General features: G+C 53.7%; 1 protein-coding gene across 1 annotated transcript in view; it reads left to right on the top strand.

The window, feature by feature from the left end:
• Positions 1–995: 995 nt before the first annotated feature.
• The window catches only part of SLC6A2 (solute carrier family 6 member 2), a 47,556-nt gene continuing 28,539 nt past the window's right edge, over positions 996–20,012 (top strand). The window contains exons 1-3 of the mRNA XM_077898388.1: positions 996–1,548; positions 12,159–12,290; positions 14,200–14,437. Of these exons, the coding sequence (XP_077754514.1) occupies positions 1,275–1,548; positions 12,159–12,290; positions 14,200–14,437 (644 nt within the window). The 5' untranslated portion in view covers positions 996–1,274. The remainder of the gene's footprint in view (positions 1,549–12,158; positions 12,291–14,199; positions 14,438–20,012) is intronic.

Genomic DNA, 20,012 nt, shown 5'->3' with positions numbered 1-20,012 from the left:
GGAACAGGAGGCACCCCTGCAGATGCGCGCTAGCCTGCCTCTAACAGAGGAGGTCAGGGCTGGGGGGCGACCCCTCCGCCCCGCGCCCGCCGCCCGCCCGCGCGCGGTCTGCGCACCCGTAGGCTCTGGACAGAACATTCCCACTTTGTGGCTGGAGAAACTCCAGCGGGGCAGTCTAAGTGGCCCGAGGCGGATGGCAGAGCGGGTGCTGGCTCGGGTCATCTGCTCTCCCTGCTCTCTCCCGGGTCCCTCGCCGACGCCGCTCTGACCCCGGTTCCGCGGTGGGAAGTCGGAGCCGGGTGCCCCCCGGGAGCTGCGCCTGGCGCGCCGCTGCGGGCTGGAAAGGGAGCGGGCGCCGGGTCCCCGCGTCGCCCCGAGCCCGCGCGCGCCCCCGCCCCTGCCCAGCCGCGGCCAGGCTGTCAGTCCCCATTAGCGCTAACAGGCTCCAGACGGAGCGGGCCCGGCGCGGGCTTAATGCAATCGGCGCGTTACCTGGGGCGCAGGCTACATTACCAGCCCGGCCCCCGCCCGGCGCGGCCAGAAGCAGCCAGCCCGCGCCCCGCCGGCCGCCCCGCGCCTCCCGCGTCCTCGGGCCGCGCCCGAGCCCCACGCGGCGGAGCCCAGCCCCGGCCCGCGCCCCGCGCCCCGCGCCCCGCGCCCCGCCGCCCGCCGCGGCCAGGCGGGCACCGGGATCGCGGCGAGGCCCGACACGTGAGTGCGCCCTGCGCGCCGCGGCCCAGGTGCGCCGGGGAGGCCCCGGCCGAGGGCGCCGAGCCAGAGCCGCCGCGAGTTTGAAGTGCAGAGGGGTGAGTGTCCGGGAGGCTCCCGGGGCCGCTGCACGCGGCGCAGATCGGAGCTGGGGGCGGGGGACAGGGAGCGGCGACCGGCACCGTCTTGGTCACCGCCCTGGGCAGCGTCTCAGCCTCCGCGCGTCCCGGCCCCGCCATCTGGGGGCGAGAGGGAGCGGGCGCAGGAGCGACGCGCGGCGGGTCCCGGGCCAGACCCACGGGGCGCGGCGCGGCCGTCTCCGCCTCTCGGTTCAGTCTCCGCTCCGCGCGCCGCTACGACTGTTCCCAAATTCTTCCGACAGACGCGCTCGGGTTTGGCGATCCCCGCGCCCGCCCGTGCGCCCGGCCGCTGTGTCTCCGCGCTCCGGGGGTGTCGGGAGGCGCAGGCAGGGCGGGATGGCCCAGTGACCGCGGCTCTTCCCTCCACCCGAGCAGGACCTCGGCGTGCTCCCAGGACCGCTGCGGTTCCCCTCGCCGACCGCACCCATGCTTCTGGCGCGGATGAAGCCGCAGGTGCAGCCCGAGAACAGCGGGGCGGCCCCGGGGCCGGAGCCGCCCGGGCAAGGGCGCAAAGCCGTGGAGCTGTTGGTGGTGAAAGAGCGCAACGGCGTCCAGTGTCTCCTGGCGTCCGGAGCCGGCGACGAGCAGCCCCGGGAGACCTGGGGCAAGAAGATCGACTTCCTGCTGTCGGTGATCGGCTTCGCGGTGGACCTGGCCAACGTGTGGCGCTTCCCCTACCTCTGCTACAAGAACGGCGGCGGTGAGCCCCCCCGATGCGCCGGGGTTGGACTGGGGAGGCCACCTGCCCGCAGCGGCGGCCCGGCCGGGACAGGGGCTGGGATGGAGGAGCCGGGACGCGCCGCGGGAGAAGGGAAGCACGTGAGCGAGTCTGGAGCGCAGCAAGGGTCTGGACAGGGCTCAGGGCAGAAAGGGATTGGAGTTCCCGATGGAAAGGGGGAAATGGAGGCTGGTCCCCGGGCAGTGATAGGCGCACGGGTAGAAGGACAGAATCTGAGACCCTGAAATGGGCGAGAGACCCTCATCTTTTGGTGGTTTGCAGGAAGAGGTGGAGATCTGGAGAGCTCTGGAAGGGGCGCCAGAAGTGCTCAGGATGTGACAGCCAGACACAAAAGTGACCCTAACTCCAGCACCCTGAGCCTTGGGGCAGGGACCTCTGGGCCAAAAGGGGAGAGAGGATGTGGGTTCCCTGACGGACTTGGGAGGCCCTGCACTCTTGGGGACAAAGACTCTGGAACAGACACACACCAAGAGTGGCTAGTGCCAGAGGGAACTCCACTCTCGGCTTGGTGGAGGCACCAGAGTGCCCAGCCTAGGTAGGATGTCGTCATTAGGTACCAGAAGCTGGCCCGATCCTTGAAGCAGGAGGCCTGGGGGTTTGGGATGAAGGCTTTGCCTCCTGGGGTCGTGGCCACGTGGGAGAGGGGCCTGGAGGAAACTCCAGGGGAAGTAGCCAGGCTCTCTCCCCTTTCCTGAGCAGGGTGACAGATGACCTACCTGCCTGGGGTGTGAGTCTAGAGACCAACCACAGCACAGTGAAAGGGTCAGAGCCCTGGAAAAAGTGGCTTGAGGGCGGAATACAAGGTGCTAAGCCCCTAGCTCCTTCTTGAGGTCCCATAGGCTCTGGGACCCAGCTGTTTGCTTCAGAATTTTCCCTGGACACTTGCTTTGGTTGAGAAATGGGAAGCATGATCCCAAGGTGACACTCTTCCGTGTGTGGTTGGCCCCGGGGAGGGAGGAAAGGCAGATTCCATGTATTTTTAGCAGATGGGGAAATGATGAATGAAAGACACACTGAGGCCCTAAGTTGCGCCACCCAGCATGTCCCCAGTTACTATCCGAGACAGTGTGTCCCTAGATAGCAGGAGGCCGTATCATTAATCAGCAGTAGTTATCAGGTTCCTCCCAGGGTGAGGCACAGTGCTAGGCTCTGCAGAGGCCACCTAGATATATTCATCACCAGGTCTGCCTGCAAGGAGCTTTAGTCACCCAAAGTGTCCCACCACCACACGCCATTTTCACGGTTTTAAGTATTCGTTGAAACTAAAAGCATCCCAGGTAGCCAATTGGACACATCGGCTAGCTGGATGTTTTGCAGCTAACCCTGGGTGCTCCCTCGGCCATTGCCACCAACTGTGAGCGCCTGCTGCATGCGTGCAAGGTGATACTCCAGGTGCTGGGGACACAGACACAGCCGATTTGTCACAGGCTCCAGTTTGTAGGCAGACTTGGCGGGAAGCTTCTCTCCTCGGAACCTGGCACATCACCCCACCCAAGTTGTTCGGTCACTTATCTCTTTGTGTATTGGTCACCCAAATAGACCGGGGCACATAGATGTGGCTTGCTCCTCCCTCTATTTCGAACACCCCAAATAAGGTCTAGGTCCTAGGAATGTGGTAGCAGGTACCCAACAGACTTCCACTGAATGAGTAAATGAATGAAATGATCCAAGCCCTCAAAGCCTTATGCCCACCCAGAGACATCGGGCACCCCGGCAGTAACTGACCAAGAGAGGGTGCTGCTGCTGGGCGGGGGGTAGTCTAGGGGTTCGAGGCCTTGGCTGTGCAGTCCCTGGTTCCAGCTCCTGCCAGTGGGACTTGGGGCGGCCTCATATGCCCCAGTGTCCTCATCCATCAAGTGGAAAGAATGGTTTTCATCTCTGAGGGTGAGGATGGGATGTCACACGAGGCTCGTGGAGAGCTGGGCATGGAGCAGGGCTCCTAGTAAAGGTAGCGGCAACTCTTTCTGAGCAACATTTTGATGATGTGGGAAATGGATGTGAGAGGTGACCGGTGCTCTAAAGGCCTGAGGAGGGGCTGTGTGGGCAAGATGGGGAGGGGGACTGTGCTTGGAGCTCAGCCCCTTGGGGTGGGAGGGGCATGGACAAGCCTCGAGAAGGTGGGAGGCATTCTTGTCGTTGGAGAATGCACACGGGATCATCTCAGAGACGAGGGGTGTGGGCTGGCCGGAGGGCAAGCCAAGTGGAGATAAGGGTGGAGAGGCAAGTCGGGGCCCAGCCCAGGAGACCTTGAATGCCAGGCTAAGGGGTGGGGAAGTTGTACCAGTGAATTTCCATTTCTGGCTCCGCTGTCCATGGTTGACACAACCTCCCCCTCCATCTCCTACTCGAAGAAGGTGGCTCCTTCTGTAAACTACTCCTCGGCCCCTGGGGGAGCTCAGCTGGCCGCTTCAGAGCTTTATCTCTGCTGAGCCCTCTGGGCTGCTCCTTCGGAGATCAATTCTTAACCTTGATTCTAAAGTCAGTCCCTGACATGGGCCAGCAGGTTGCACAGGTGGGTATCCTATAATCGTGGAAGCAGCCAGAAGACCCCAGTTTGAATCCCAGCTCCATTTCTCTGGGCATGGCCCAGCCTCTCTGTAAGCCCAAGCTTCCCGCTACAGCTAAAGATGAGCTTAGACGACCCCCAAGAGCTGTCCTTCTCTAATGGCCTAGCTCGGCACCGCACCCAGGCCGGGCCTCACCCGCCCTGTTACTTACTAGCCTGTGTACTCCTCTGGTTCCCGTTTGAACATAGTAACCTCCCAGCCTGGCTGTGCACACTGGCTCAGACTGGAGGATGTTTGGAGATGTTAGAGGTGCCAATAGTCTAGGCCCCCGGCTAATACTTTCTGAATAAATTCCTGGGAACCATCAGCCTGTCTGAACATCTTCCCATAGGCCAGCTGCTGGGACGACGCACAAGTGCAGGAGGCTGCCGACAGGGAAGGCCAGTCTTGGAAATTCCAGGGCTTTGTTCAGAACCTTCTCCAACAGAGAGACACTGCCAGGCCGTGGGGCTATTTTCAGAGTGCTAGAATCTCCCTTGCACCTGTGATCTTGGGCCTGGCCTGTGCTGGTCCCCAGGGAGGCGTGGGCAGCTCTGCTGGGTCCCTATGTCTGCCTCCCTGACAGGGAAGGGGTCTTGGCAACGGCTACTTCTGAGATGAGTCCTGTGCTGTCAGGCACGTGGTCCCTGGGTTCAGACAGACCCGGGTTGAATCTAAACCTGACACTTCCTGGAAATGTAGCCTTGGACTCATCCTCTCTGGGCCTCAGTTTTCTTGTGCAGAGAAGGAGAAAGAGTATACCTTCTGGCAGGGTGATGACATAGATGACATAAACGAAGGCCTCAAAATAGTGTCTGGTGTGTAGAAAGGGCTCAGTAAACGGACCTGTTCCTATTGTTGTTATCGTTTGATGATTTTTAACTACAGGCTAGAACCAGGAGGTCCTGAGTCTGGAGGGAACAGAACTGATTCTAGGAGGAAATTGAGGAAGGAGGGTAAGACTGGACAGCAGGCACACCGGGGAGGCCCGGAGAATCAAGAATCAAGAGCTGAGCTTTGCTCCGTGTTCTGACGGTCTAAGCTCATCCCACTGTGCTTTGCTCACCTGGAAAATGGGGACTAACATTCCCTGCACAGGGTCCTATGAGATGGGGCTCTGGTCCCGAATAGGGCTCTTCTCCTTTCCCTAGTAAGCTGAGGGGTTTGGTACCCACAGCCCACGGGGGTGGGAGCCCTCTTGGCCAAAATATCTGGGCCTCTGGAGGCTGGATGTGAAATGGTGGCTGGTACAGAGGTCAGAGGCTTGTGAACTCAGTGCCCTCACACCCAGCTGGGCCATGGGAGGCCGTCTACAACCCTGAGTGTGCCAAGCCTGGCTCCTATTGTTCAGCTCAGTTGCAGGGGAGCCAGCCAGCTGGCGTGGCCCTCCACTGATGAGTTTGCAGGAATGAGGTGCTCGTCAGGGGCTAGAGCTGAGACTTTAATCTGGGGTCATCAGCGTGATGTGGCTCATTGCTCTAAGCTGGCCAGGAAGATCTAAAGAAGCTGGTTTCCAGCAAGATGGGTTGCCATGGGGATAAATGTTCCACCCTTTCCTGTGGTCCCAGACCCAACTGCCTAAGTCAGGATTAGGTCACAGTGCAAGTGAAGGAAGGCCCTGGGGCTTTCCTTAGCTGCATCCTCCATGTGAGTCACTGCTGGGAGCCACTGATTTCATGAGAAAGCATTTGCAACATGCCCACCATATGCCAGGAACACAGAGATGAGCAAAAGGCAATCCCCCTCCCTCAGGGAGCTCATGGTCCATGGTAGATATCCTAAAAATCAATGTCATCTTCAATTCTGTTATTGGAAGTGTTGTATCCCGAATGAGGGAGACAAGGTTCTTTTGGTTTTTGGTGGGTAGTACTTCCCTCCACAGTGTAGTTCTGAGCATCCGGAACACCCTCTTAGTTCATTTTAATGAGGCCGGGACCGAGATGGGAAACCAGAACCTTCGAGGAGCTATAGGGAGAGCCCCAGCTTCATTCATAAAAATCAGGTCAGATGCTATGAGGTTGACAGCAGAGGGAGAGTGGTTAGATGAGGAGGAGTAGCCTCAACGCTAGTTTCCCTGAATTTCACCCCCATTGCCCTCCTTAAAGGAGCCAGGGGGGTTGATCAGGAAGGGGGCATGTTTCCTCACTGGGCATGTTCTCCGGTCTCAGAGACAAAGTCAGCTCCCAGGTCAGCTGGAAGTTCCTAACCTGAATGTGTAGATCACTTGGTGTGAAACTTCCTCCTGGAGCAGCAGGAGCTTCTGCAAAGGCGTGTGTCCATGCTCCTGGCTAATCTCAGGGAGAGGCAGGAGTCAAGGGCTGCAAGACTCCACCTGGGCTGAGGTTAGGGGGATCCTGAGGCCAGCGAACAGGAGCCCATGGGGGTCCTTGAGGCCCCCAAGGAGAAGACAAGTCTTGGGGAGGGGAAAACACAAGTTGTCACTACATGGTTCCAATACCCTACCCTAGAGAGAGTCTGGGTTGACAAACTTGAATGATCTGGGCTTGGTTTATTACAAGAACTGGAGTGTTTGCCTGAAGAAATGGCCGCGTGAAGCCAGCTGTTTAGCTGGCAAAGGCTCAGAAGGGGATGCTATGCCTGACCCCCGGGGTGCAAAGCATTGCTTTGGACAAGACTGATCAGTTTTGTTCTACAGGGCTCTAAGGCCAGAAGGAAGGCAGAAAGTGGAGGCTGCGGGCAAGGGATTGAGGGAAGGGGAGAAGGGGGAAAAGCAGTGTTGGCTAGATGGAGAGGTTGGCTGCCAAGTTCAGCAGGGCCTCAGCTGACCATGGGGACCTCTGAAACTGGGATGGCCCCACACACTTGTCCCAGGTTGAGGTGAGGAGGCTGAGACTATGTCCCGTAGTCAACAGATCAGTGGATACCAGCTGCCTGGGGAAGGGGCTGTGGCCTTGGGTGAGGTGGCTCTCTTCACCTGAGGCACTTGCCAAGGGCCTGTGACAGCTGAGGACAGAGCAGTGCCAGCTGCGGGGAAGCAGGTCCGTCATTCCTGAGGGGCTCTGGACAGCACTGTGGGACCCCTTTCTAGTCATGGGCTGCCCAGAAGCCCCTCAGTTATCACAGCACACCAGGATGCAGAGGCTGTCACCCGTACTTCCCCACACTGACCAACTCTCCAGGCCCCAGCCAGGTGTCCTACAATTCAGTCCTGACACCTGTGACCTGGATTTGGCAGGCCCCACAGGTTAAGGGCTCAGTTTCCGAAGATTGCCCCCCACCTCAGATGCTCGTCACAGGTCTCCAGCTGTCACCTGTGTTTCTGACCAACTGGCTATAAACCAGGGGTTTCCATGATCCCCTCGTCAGGTTCAGAAATTGGCTATAGCAGCTCCAAGAACTCAGGGAAGCGCTTACTTACATTTACCAGTCTGTCATGAAGGGTACGATGAAGGATACTGATGGGCAGCCAGATGAGGAGGTCATGGGGCGAGGTCTGGAGGAGTCCCATGTGGGGGGGTCTCTGCCCTTGTGGGCTGTGCCATCCTCCTGGAACATGAGTGTGTTCACCAACCTAGAAGTGTTCCAAATTCTGTAGTTCAGAGATCTTTCTGGAAGCTTCATCACGTGGGTGTACTCGATATTAGCTTCATCTCTAGCCCCTCTTTCTTTCCCAGAGGTGGGAGGCTGGGCCTGAAAATTCCAAGCTTCTAATCAAGGCCTGACCTTTCTGGTGACCAGCCCCCACCCAGGAGCTCGCTAAGAATTGCCTCATTAGAACAAAAGACACTCCTAGCACCTAGAAAATCCCAGGAGCTCTGTGTAGGACACTCCTATCACTCTCACTTGGAAAATTATAAGGATTTTTAAGGGCTCTGGGGCAGGAACCCAGAGCAGAGACCAGATATCTATATATCATATTAATGTCACTGGGTGGGTCTGCTCTGGGTCGTGCTTTATTTTTATTTTTTAGTTCTTTTTTTAAAAAATATTTATTTATTTATTTATTTATTTATTTATTTATTTATTTATTTATTTATTTATTTATTCAGAGAGAGTGAAAGAGAGGCAGAGACACAGTGGGCAGAGAGAGAAGCAGGCTCCATGCAGGGAGCCCGATATGGGACTCGATCCCGGGTCTCCAGGATCACACCCTGGGCTACAGGGGGCGCTAAACCACTGCGCCACCGGGTCTGCCCTGGGTCATGCTTTAGAGGGCCCGTTTCTGCCCTCCTGCCCTTCTCACCAAGGCCAGGGCCAAGAGGGCCTGGCCACCCAGAACACTGCCTCCCCACACCACCCCAGGCACCGGGGCCCTGGAATTCCCTGTGCGAACACCACAGCCCCCTTCTGGGTCTTCATGGGCCGCTCACCTCATTTCTTCTGCCATATGGATTGTGCTGCAGGTATGCAGGCCCTGGATCCAGGGGAGGCCAGGGGCCCGTTGTCTGCAGGGGTGTGGAGACATGCGGATGCGAGACTCCACACGTGTGTGCAAAAGGCCTTGCATGCCGCTGGACAGCCCTGTGGTGGGGAGGAAGTACACAGGGCAAGTGGGGCTCCCCCTATGCTACCACATTGTGGTGCAAAGCTATAGGAGAGGAGGGTTCCAGAATTGAAGCTTGTAACAGAACCGTCATGAAGGTTTAGTTGTCGAGGTAAGAAGATAAGGCACATGTGATTTAAAAGGTATGGCTGATTTATTGAAAAAGGTGGCCACATACGGCGTACTCTTGCCCCGTACTCTTGTCCCGGCCCCAGCCTTGCACCTGCTGGGAGCAGCGCTGTCTCCAAAGGAAGCTCACCCTCTCTGGCACCCTTACATCTGCTCTGCCTTTGGAGTGTTCGGAGAAGGGGCACAAATCTGGCTACCCTTGGCACTGGCCAAGATTTTCATGGAAATCTGGTGCAAGCTGTAGGCAGTGACCATCCATAGCTGAGCTACAGGCACCAAGGAAACAGCTCTGTGGGTTTTCCCTTGTTGGTATATCAGGGTGTGGCCACAAGGCACAGTTTGAGGAATCTGAGCATTAGCAGACTGGGAAGTGGGTTCCACTAAGCCTCAGGGGACTCTCTTTGCCTTCTTGCAGCCTGTTCCTGATCATACTCTCTCCACCTCACCCCAAATCCCCAGCAGGCCCAGGGCCCCACCGCCACTAGCCAAGTCCCCTCTAGGCATTCACTCCCCTTTCCTGAGCTCCATATCTGCCCTGGTGCATCCCACTCAGAACTTAGTGAGCACTGGGCTTCCTTTCCTGAGGACTTGGCTTTTGCACAGAAGACTCCAGAACCCCTCGGTGACCAGTAGGGTCACTCCGTATAGTAACGGGATTGTCAGAGTGCACCAGGCTAGAGGAGATGGGACAGATGCTTTCCTTACAAAATTCATCCAAAGGCCATTTATCAGAGCCCCTTTCACAGCTGGTAGTTCTTTTCCTCGTGTGTTTGTGTGTGTCAGGGTGCAGAAGGACCATGAGTGTGCACAAGTGTGCATCTGTGTACATGCATATGTGCTGAAGGCTCAGCAGGTATGCCCTGGAGGCATTTCTCCAGGTCTGCACACCAGCACCTGCACAACCAGAGCATTCTAGAATCAAGACGGGATCCCAGGCTGTGGCCCCTGAGGTTCTCAGCTCTCAGACCCGTGCAAGGCTGTCATGCATGAAGATACAGCTGGGCCATGGGAATGTGGTGGCTATAGGCCTTGCAGGGCATTAGCTTCCAGAAAGTTTGCAATCAGGCCTCAGTTTCTAGGACCTGCTGCCGGCCTGTTTCTAAGAGAGGCCTCCTCAGCTGACCTCGGTTGGCTGCCCCCGACATCCCTTACCGGCCCTTCAGCTCTACCCCAGCTTCCTCCAGATCATTCTGCAAGGGCACTTGGGCCAACTGTCTGCCTCAATCCCTCTTTGGCTCCATCTCCTGGGGGCCATAGCAAGTGCCACAGAGAGGGACTCAAAGAGATCCAGGTGTGACCCCCAGCTGCATACTTCCCAGTCTGGACAAGCTACTTGACCAAATCGGTGGTAATCATCTCTCAGGGACGGTTTTAGATGCATAGTTAGCATGTGGCTTGGCACATAACAGGTGCTTACTGATATCACCATCACCGGTGACCTCCATCAGCATCACCAGCCTCAGCGCCGTCCCCCCCGGGATGCTGTCCTACCGTGGACAGACGTGGGTTCAGGTGCCAGATCAGCCCTCTCTGTGTGTGAGAGGGACAGGGCTGGAGTTTGAAAGCAGATGAGGAGGGGAAGAGCGAGGTGGGTGCGTGGGCATTGCCAAGTAGTCCAGTGTGGAGCAGCGGATGGAGTATCGGACCACTGCAGGACCAACAGACTAGATGGCTAAGCTGGCTCCAGATCCCCAGTTTCCGAATATCCTCCCCTCTAAGACCCCGTTCAACTCATGTCCTTCATTTAGCCAGAATGTTCTGGAATCTGCAAAATATGTTGGGAATGGCTCTGGAGCTCTGGAGGCAGGCAGACCTAGGCCCGAACCCCAGTCCATTACTGGCTAGCAAGTGCTACCTCAGATGTTTCTGGATAAGGTAGCTGAGATCATAGATGTCCAGTGCCCAGTGCCTACTTGATACATAGTAGGGACTCACTTTCTGGGACTTTCCTGTGCCCACCATCTGTTGCTACAGAAGGGGAAGGGTTTCTGAGCACCGGGGCCAACCCTTCATGCTTTGTCCTTAAGAGCCCTTGGCTTCCTGAGGAGAAGCCCTGGGAGGGAAGACTGGAACTGACAGTCTGAGTAGCCGGGTGCCATGTGACTCTGCCGTAATTCTCTATAAAATCGAGATGGTCATCATCTCTGCATCTTAGAGCTGGTGTGAAGATGGAATGAGACCTTGCCTGGAAAGTGCCTGGAACAAAGCACAGGATGCTGCACTCCTCATGCTACCATTATGAAATATTTCCCAGTTTTCTGCACTTTGCTGGTGTGGGCGGGCCAGAGAGTGTTTGGTTTCCAAGGTTACGGCATCTCAGCCAAAGGCCAGAGGCGGGATGAGTGTGGATCTGGCCTGGCCACCTCCAGCTGCGTCAGGAAAAGGAGCTGGCATTTTGCTTGGGTCACGCTTGTAGCCGGGGCTGACATGGCACGTATCCCGGTGAGTCACCTTGCGGCTTCAGAGCCCGGTAAGCTCACCCGGGCTGCCGGGCAGAAGGAGACTCATCTCTGAGACTCACCCATGTCTCATCCCACCAGGAACTCTCTCGGGGATGAGTCGCTGCCCGTTGCCAGGGGCCTCCTCTAGGGCCCCCTGACTTCCCTGGTCAGAGACTTGTTCCCGGGTTTACCTACCTTCGGCTGCCTGTAGCAGGGCAGGGAGCCTGACATGTTGGAAGACCTGAATGCGAATCTTGCTTCTGTCACTTAACAGCAGCACAAGAGTTCAACTCTCTTCTCTGCCCTCATTTTCCTCCAGGTGGCGTGGGGCGGGGGGCACATAGTGACCCAGTCTGGTTATGTCTCTTAGTGAAACTAAGAATCCAGTGAGATCGTGTTTAGGAAAGCCCCGCGTGACATTAAAATGAGACAAATACAAGCAAAGTTAGAAATTCAATCATACATAACTTTGGGCTCTGTCTCTCCTGCTCTCATCTCAATTTTCTGACCTATACTTGGGGTGACTGGCATTCCCCAGAGTGACAGTTCATGAAAGAAAAGGTTCTGCAGTTACATGAATTTGGTGACGACTGTACCTGTAAGCGTCCTCGTGGTGCTTCACAGTGTGTGCTCAGGTATCGAAGGCCAGAAGAATCCTGCAAGGAATAAGCCCATTCAGCTTTGATGAGCCAGATTTTACTGAACCTCATTTTATAGAACCTCATTAGCATGGGTGGTGGTTATTCTTGGTGCCACAGCAAAGATTACTACTGTGACAATTATTTGTAATCATTGTGCTGCATAATTCTATTTATTTACCACAGAGCACCCCATGGGAAGTGGCTGGGGAACAGGTGAAGAGAACCCAGAGACACTCTACAGGGGGTGTGGGGCTGGGCACAAGGCTGGGCAGGGCCCCAGGGAGTCACACTCTACCTCTGTGCCTTCCAGGTGCCTTTCTGATTCCATACACCCTGTTCCTTATCATTGCTGGGATGCCCCTGTTCTACATGGAGCTGGCTCTGGGCCAATACAACCGAGAAGGGGCAGCCACGGTGTGGAAGATCTGTCCATTCTTCAAAGGTAAAGAATGGGTTCTGGGTGGGGGTGGGGTGGGAGGGTTGGGTGTCAAAGGTTGTCCAAAAGATTTCCTTGGAGAAACTGTTCCAAAGGTGGGATCTCAGGTAGACCAGCTCTCTTGTGGGATTCACAGCTATTGGTACAGTCAAGAGCATCCACCGTTCAGAGTGACATGGAGAGCATTTGGTGTGTCAGGAGCGGCTTAGCCTAGAAAGTCTAGAAATCTGGGTACCAGTCCAGCCTCTACCACTGAATGACCGGAGGGTGTCTGTTTTCCGTATAGGAAATACTTACAGAAATGTCAGAAGTACCCAGCACACATACAACTACTCTCCCCTCACACTCCCATGGCAGACGTGGTAAACTGATCATGGGCCTTTCTGGGCTCAGCTAGAAACCTGTCCCACAATCCTTAATATAACAGCCATGACTGATTGACCACATCTGGGATAGGTGATGAGGCCTGCTTGCATTTGACTAGGAGCACAACTGTAGAAACTAGCCATAGCAGCTGCCATTTCTTGGCCCCTGTACATCTGTAAGGGCATGGAGGCTGATTTAGTGCCCCCCAAGCATTGGTTAGCAAACCGGGCCCAGATGGTACAGAGGGCCATGATTCCTCTGCACCTCTTCTCAGCTGGCACATGTCTCCCGACTCTACCTTCTATGTACTCAGTCCCGTAGTAGACATGGGCTGGCACAAGAGGCTTATTAGAAGTGCATTGGTTAGGAGTTTTTAGTTTAATTTCCAGAAAGCCCACTCAAAGTGGCTTCAATGTAAAAGAGAATCGATTGGCTTATGATACAGTAAAGTCCAAGAGTTTCTGGTCAGCTTCTGGTGCAGCTTGATCCAGGTCCTTGAATAGTATCTGGACTCTCCACCTCTCTCCATCTGAAGTCAGTGTTAGCATCATCTCCAGCATATTCTACTCAGGCGCTAGCAGAACTGGCCATTAGCAACGACAAGATGAACTCCTACCAACTTTAACAGTGACAAAATAAATCAATGATACCTTCTGTCCTCATTAAAGTTTCCAGAGAAGAGTCATTGGTTTTTACTTGAGTCATATGCCCATCTATCAACTGATCCTTGTGGCTGTGGGGAAGCAGAACTCTGACTGGCCAGGCCTGAGGCATGTGCTTACAGCTAAATCAAGGAGATAAGGGATTAACCTCACAAGCTAAGAATGCTTAAGGCTACTCCCTTAAAGCAATGCTACACAGGGGGAAAAAAAAAAAAAAAAGTATACTACGGGTAAAAGCCTAGAACGAGCTAGCCCAAGAGGAGCTTCCAGTATATTTAGGAAGATGAGATTGGCACATGCACGAAACAGATGGTTGAAAGTAGGGCCCAGAGAGCACACAGGGCTGAAGTACTAATCAGGGAGTTTGTTTGGGGTTCCCTGGAGGGTTCTGAGACAAGGGTTTGTGTAGGGAATTATTTTGGGAGGTGATTCTAGGAAGCACTGTTAGAGGACAGAGAAGGGGAGTCAGCCAGTAAAAGGTATGTCACCGAGCCAGTTCCACCAGGGCCCAGGGGCTCATCCCACTGGGAGAGAGTATTAATGTGCCTCACTGTTATTCTGCCCAAGGGGTCAGGGACCTGGGATACTTACACCCTAGTGTCTCCATATACTCTAGTGCTTACACTCTGGTTGCTCCCTGGGAGCATTAAGGTCCTGGCACTTCTGGCCTGCCTGATAGGTGGGCCAAGGGGCTCCAGTGGCAAGAGAGAGCACTCAGGCAAAGGGATGGTGGGTTCCCAGGACACAGAGGTGGGCTCTGACAATCTGACACAGGGTGCCTAGGGGTCTGGTCGTGCAGTGCCAGTTGGAACTGGCTCCCCGGGAGACATGGCTCTGGGACTAGGCCTGGGGAAGCCCCTGCCTGACCCCTCTCTGCCCCCACACAGGAGTTGGCTATGCTGTGATACTCATTGCCATCTATGTTGGCTTCTACTACAACGTCATCATCGCCTGGTCGCTCTACTACCTCTTCTCCTCCTTCACCCTCAAACTGCCCTGGACTGACTGTGGCCATTCCTGGAACAGCCCCAACTGCACGGATCCCAAACTCCTCAATAGCTCCGTGCTGGGCAACCACACCAAGTACTCCAAGTACAAGTTCACGCCAGCAGCAGAGTTCTATGAGTAAGTCATCAGCTCCTCGTCCTATTCACACGGGCACACCAAAACCTGTACTGGGTAGGACGTGGGCCAAAGACTAATGAAAACCACAAGAGAGGAGGGGACACCCCAGCCAGCATTTGTAGGGTGCACTGAGCAGCCACTGGAGGCCTGACCCTGGGCTAGGAGCTGAAGATACGGCCATGGACAGGGCAGTGGAGGACCTCGTGTCTGGCACAGAAGTACCACAGTGGAGAGAAATATAGGTAGGGGAGGTAAGCAGGTAGGGGAGGAAGATCACTTTAGAGAGCCAGTGGACCCTTCAGGAAATGAAACACATTTTAGGAAGCGCAAGTGCTCCTAAGGAACTGAGACCAGATAGGTATGTGGTAGAAAGGGATGATGGGGGAGAAAGGAACATTGGCTTGGGTGGTCAGGGAAGGCTTCTCTGAGGAGGTGCATGAGAACTGATGAAGCCAGCCAGGGGAGCATGTAGGGAGCTATAGCTTGAACCCAAGTGGGAACTGATCCTGATGCTGTCGCCTGACCCACCCCATGCTGCCTTCTTTCTCTGGGGCTTCCGACGGGGCAAGCAGCTGGAGCTTGTGAATGAAATTCAGGAAGCGGGAGGCAGGCCAGCTCTGTGCAGCTCGGGGGAAGTATTTGGACCACGTGTGCATGAGAGTCACTGACTGGTGGTAGAAGACAGGACATCTTTTTTGAAAAGACACTTTTTCATGATTTCAATATTGAAATCATTTCAGACACAGAAAATTCATAAAAATAACACCTAGAGCTCTTCTTGTATACCCTCCATCCACCTGGCACCTTATGTAACCATAGCACAATGATTGAAATCAGAGAATTGATGTTCATATACCGTTAAAGACCTTTTGTTGAATTCATCAATTTCCCACTCATGTTCTTTTCTGGCCCAGGATCCAGTCCAGAGTGTCGCTTGCCCTTCATCTCCAACCTGTGAGAATCCTTTGCGCTTTCCTTGGGTTTCATGACCTTGACACTTCTGAAGAGCACTGGTCAATTATTCTGTAGAATAGCCCTCAGTGTGGATGGGTTGGCTGTTTTCACCTAGATAAAATGAAGTTAGGCATTTTTGACAAGAATACTGTCCTCGGGCACCAGATCGGGGGTATGTGACGTCAGTCTCTTATTACCAAGGGTGTGAACTGTGATCACTTGGCAAAGACGGTAGCTGCCAGCTTCCTTCCGTGTGGAGAGAGCATTATTCCTTTTGTCCAAGTGTCTTCCAGGGAACCACCTGATGTTATGTAAATATCTTGTTTCTCATCATACTTTTACCCACAATTCCTGAGCATCCATCAATGACACATGCGAGGAAAGATTATTGTTATAGCATATATCTAATTGTGATTTCCTATTTCCATCATTCCTTCCAGATTAATTGATTGGAATTCTCCTGTAAGGAAGAGTTGTCCCTTTCTCCCAATTTATTTATTCATCTGATCACTCATTAACTTATTTTTTTGAGATATAATTGGCATATAACATTGTTAGTTTCAGGTGTACAGAGACTTGATACAATGATATATTGCAAAATGGTGACTACAAGAAGTTTAGTTAACATCCATCACCACACATAATGACACATTTTTTCCCCTTGTGATAACTTTTAAGATCTAGTCTCTTGGCAACCTTCAAATCTACGGTATAGTATTGGTAACTGGAGTCACTGTGCTGTACCTGGCATCCCAGGGACTTATTTATTTTATAGTTGGATCTATAGTTTGTATCTTTTGACCCCTTTACCCTGTTTGCCAACCCCCAACCCCTGACTCTGGCAACCAGCAATTTATTTTCTGTCTATGAATTTGTTTTTTTTTTTTAAATTAACATTCCCATTAAATGGGATTATATAGTATTTATCTTTCTCTGTCTGACTTATTTCACTTAGCATAATACCCTCAGGATCTGTGCATGTTGTCACACATGGCAGGATTTTCTTCTTTTTTTTTTTTTTTTTTTAATTTTTATTTATTTATGATAGTCACACAGAGAGAGAGAGGGAGGCAGAGACACAGGCAGAGGGAGAAGCAGGCTCCATGCACCGGGAGCCTGATGTGGGATTCGATCCCGGGTCTCCAGGATCGCGCCCTGGGCCAAAGGCAGGCGCCAAACCGCTGCGCCACCCAGGGATCCCGATTTTCTTCTTTTTTATGGCTGAATAGTGTGTGTATTTATGCCATGGTACGTGTGTGTGTATGTGTGTGCATGTCACACTTTCTCCCCCCAGAAACACACACACACCATCATTTTTTATACATTCATGCATCCACAGATGTCTTGTTTCCGTGTCTTGGCTCTTATAAATAAGGCTGCAGTGAACATAGGGGTGCAGATATCTTTTCAAGTTAATGTTTTCACTTCCTTCAGATAAACACCCAGCAGTGGAATTGCTGGATCATAGGGTAGTTCTATTTTTAACTTTTTAAAAAAGATTTTATTTATTTATTTGACAGAGAGAGAGCGCGTGAGCGAGCATGAGTGGGGGGAGAGAGAGGGAGAAGCAGACCCATCACTGAGCAGGGAGCCCGACATGAGCTCTATCCTAGGACCCCAGGATCATGACTTGAGCATCCCCACCCACAGTGCAGGAGGGGTCCCTTTTTCCATCCTCACCAGCTCTTGTCTTATTTTTTGATGGTGGTCATCCTAACAGGTATGAGGTTATGATACCTCATACTGGTTGCGATCTACATTTCCTCATTCATTCATTTATGGCTGAACAGGCTTGTGCATGGTTATTTAATTCTGTGGTTTTAATCCAGAACCATCTACATTGATCTTGTGGTTCCCCTGGATCCTGTCATCCTCTAGTCCATCCTTTTATGTCTTCAGGTGGGTGATGGTCAGCTTGTCTTCAGCCACCTAACGAAGAATGTTTGCTCGTTGGGCTCTTGAGAATGTAGCACATACTGTCTCTATACCTCGGGTGGGAGGTGAGCCCCCCCCACCTTTAGCAATCTCGGCACAAGTGTTAGCAGATAGGCAGGAAGTCCTGTTACAAGCTGTGGGATGGGACAGGGAAATCCCATGGGGACCTCACTTTCACAGTGTCCATGGTCTGCAGGAGGGTCTGGCAAAACTGTTCTTTGAAAGACCAGATGACAAATATTTTAGGGCTTTGAGGGCCTTATGTCTCTTTCATATTCTGCTTTATTTCATTTTATCCTTTCAAAAGATAGAAGCCATTCTTAGCTCACAGGCCACAGCCTGGACTTGGCATGAGGGCCATAGTTTGCTGCCTCCTGTTCTAGAGCAAGGCTGCGCTGCGGTGATAGAAAACTTCTCCATCTGTGCGGTTTAGTGAAGGAGCCACATGTGGCCAGTGGAGCTGTTGAAACATGGCCAGTGTGAGTGAAGAGTTAAATTTTTAAATTTTATTTCTTTTTAATCAGTTTACCTTTAAAGAGCTGCATGTGGCCTGTGGTTACCACATTGGACAGTTGAGGTCCAGAGGATGAGAAAAGACAGATTCATAAAAGACGAAATGCTAGGACCATCAATCCTATGGATTCTCTGCTCCAAGGACCTGGAGTGAGTCCTGATTATCTGGAGATTGGGGTCACTTAAGGACAGTTTCCACCCTTGCCATCTCAGGGCAGTGGGGTCAAGGAGATATGGTTTGGCTAAAAGTGGCCTCTGGAAAATTTGCTGCTTCCTGAGGCTTGGGGGACTGAGGGGCTTAGGGCCCAGGATCACCCTCAATGAGCCCTCACAGCAAATTTGCTAAGGGTCCTGGCCGTTCCTGTCTACCTCCCTCTATACGTGCTCCTTGAGACCTCCAGCAGCCATGTTCAAAACCATATAGGTTTCAGGATTTGAGGGGAGAGGGGCCATAGTTGTCATAAAATTCGAAGCACATCTGCAGCCCCCCGAGGGTGATGCACTGCTGTTCCTTGCAGTGGACATCTCTTTGCCCAGCAGCGTCATTCCTGTCCCCCTCACTATCCCATGAACAGCTTATCACTTAACCATACGTGTCCAGCTTTCTGCTGACTTCCTGGTATGTATTACTTCAATTGAAGTCTCACCACCAGCCCCACAAGGGTTCCGTCACTCTTCCCCCAGTACCCACACAAAGGGGCTGTGAATTTTAGCTTCATTTGCAGATGAGACCATGGATTTCTGGCCCACGGCACCATGGCCAGTGCTGTGCAGAGCCCAGATTCGGGCCCAGGCAGCCCAAGGTTGCAGGACTCTCTTGCACCTGCTTCCTCTTTGCCCCCCTAAGCACCCTCTCTCCCCACCCCAGCCCCTGCCTCACCAGGCAGTGAAATCCAGAGCCTGCCATCCTGACCTCTGGCTTGTATTGCCTTTCCGCCTTTCTAAATGGCTATTATTTACAAACATTGTCATCATCACAATTCACATTTGTCCAGCTTTGATTATATCCCAGGCATGGTGCACAGTGCCTTTGCATTCTGACCACTGTGGTCTAGAATTATTCTTGTTCTATGAATGAGGAAACAGGCACAAGCAGGAAATGACTTGTCCAGGGTCACACAGTTTAGAAGTGGCATCTGAAGTGGGTTTGAACCCAGGTGGTCTGGGTGGAAGGGCCAAGCTCCCAGCTCAGTGGAGCGATTCAGAACCACCCAGAGAGCTTTAAAACACACGGATGCCTGGACCCTACCATCCAGAGGCCCTGATTCCACAGGTCTGTGTGCAGCCAGGGCACGGGGACTCCACAGCTCCCGTGGAGACCCTGGTCTCTTAGCCACTGTGCTTTCCTGTCTCGGAGCAAGATTCTCCCTGGTTCAGGCTGACATCCCAACGGTGTCCTGTAGTGGGAAATCCAGGCCCTCCTTCCCCCTTCTGATGAGCGCGGCCTCAGAAAATCCCCATGCCTTGGGAAGCTCACAGGGCAGGAGTGAGCTTTTAGGCCTCCCTGGTTTATGAGTGTGGTTGGGACCAGGAGACAGCAAAGAAGCAAGGGCAGAGGCTGCTTCTGATACATGTTGTAGGCTCCACACTCGCCCCTTCACCATCTCGTGCTAAAGGAGAAGACGTGACTCTTCTTTTTGCTCTTGGCAACCCTTGTCCTTGTAAATTAAAATGGAAAATGATAGTGCCTGTTGTCTCTGGTCTAGTCATTATTTGGTTCCTCCGCTGGCGCCTAACTGGCCAGCAGGTCTGCCCCAGCGGGGACGCCCAGCAGGAGAGAGTGGCCAGTTGGGTGTGGAGACCCAGCCCCACAGTCCCCCAGGCCCAGCCGTGAGCAGAATGTGGTGGAGGAAGATGATTTTCTCCTTGCGGGCCAGGGCTTGGGGCATGCGGTGGGGAGCAGCCCCCCCGCCCCGGGGGGGGGGATTACTCCTATCTCACAGATAAGAAGGTGGCAGGTCAGGTTTTTAGGGAAGTGGTGGAGCAGGGATCCCAGCCCCGGTGGTCTGGGCCAAGGCTCCCACCTCCACACCCCAGGCTTTCCTGTCTTCCTCCCCCACCCACTCGGGATGGGACGAGTGTGCGGGAGTCTCTGCAGGTGGATAGAAGCCCTTCTTATGCCCCTCTTTCTCACCTTAAGCTGGCTTTTGTGTGCTTCTGTGTCAGGAGCTGC

This window comes from Canis aureus, chromosome 5 (genome assembly GCF_053574225.1).
Source record: "Canis aureus isolate CA01 chromosome 5, VMU_Caureus_v.1.0, whole genome shotgun sequence".
Taxonomy (NCBI): Eukaryota; Metazoa; Chordata; class Mammalia; order Carnivora; family Canidae; genus Canis; species Canis aureus.
Note: the sequence above shows the minus strand (reverse complement) of the source record. Positions and strands in the feature narration are given on the sequence as shown.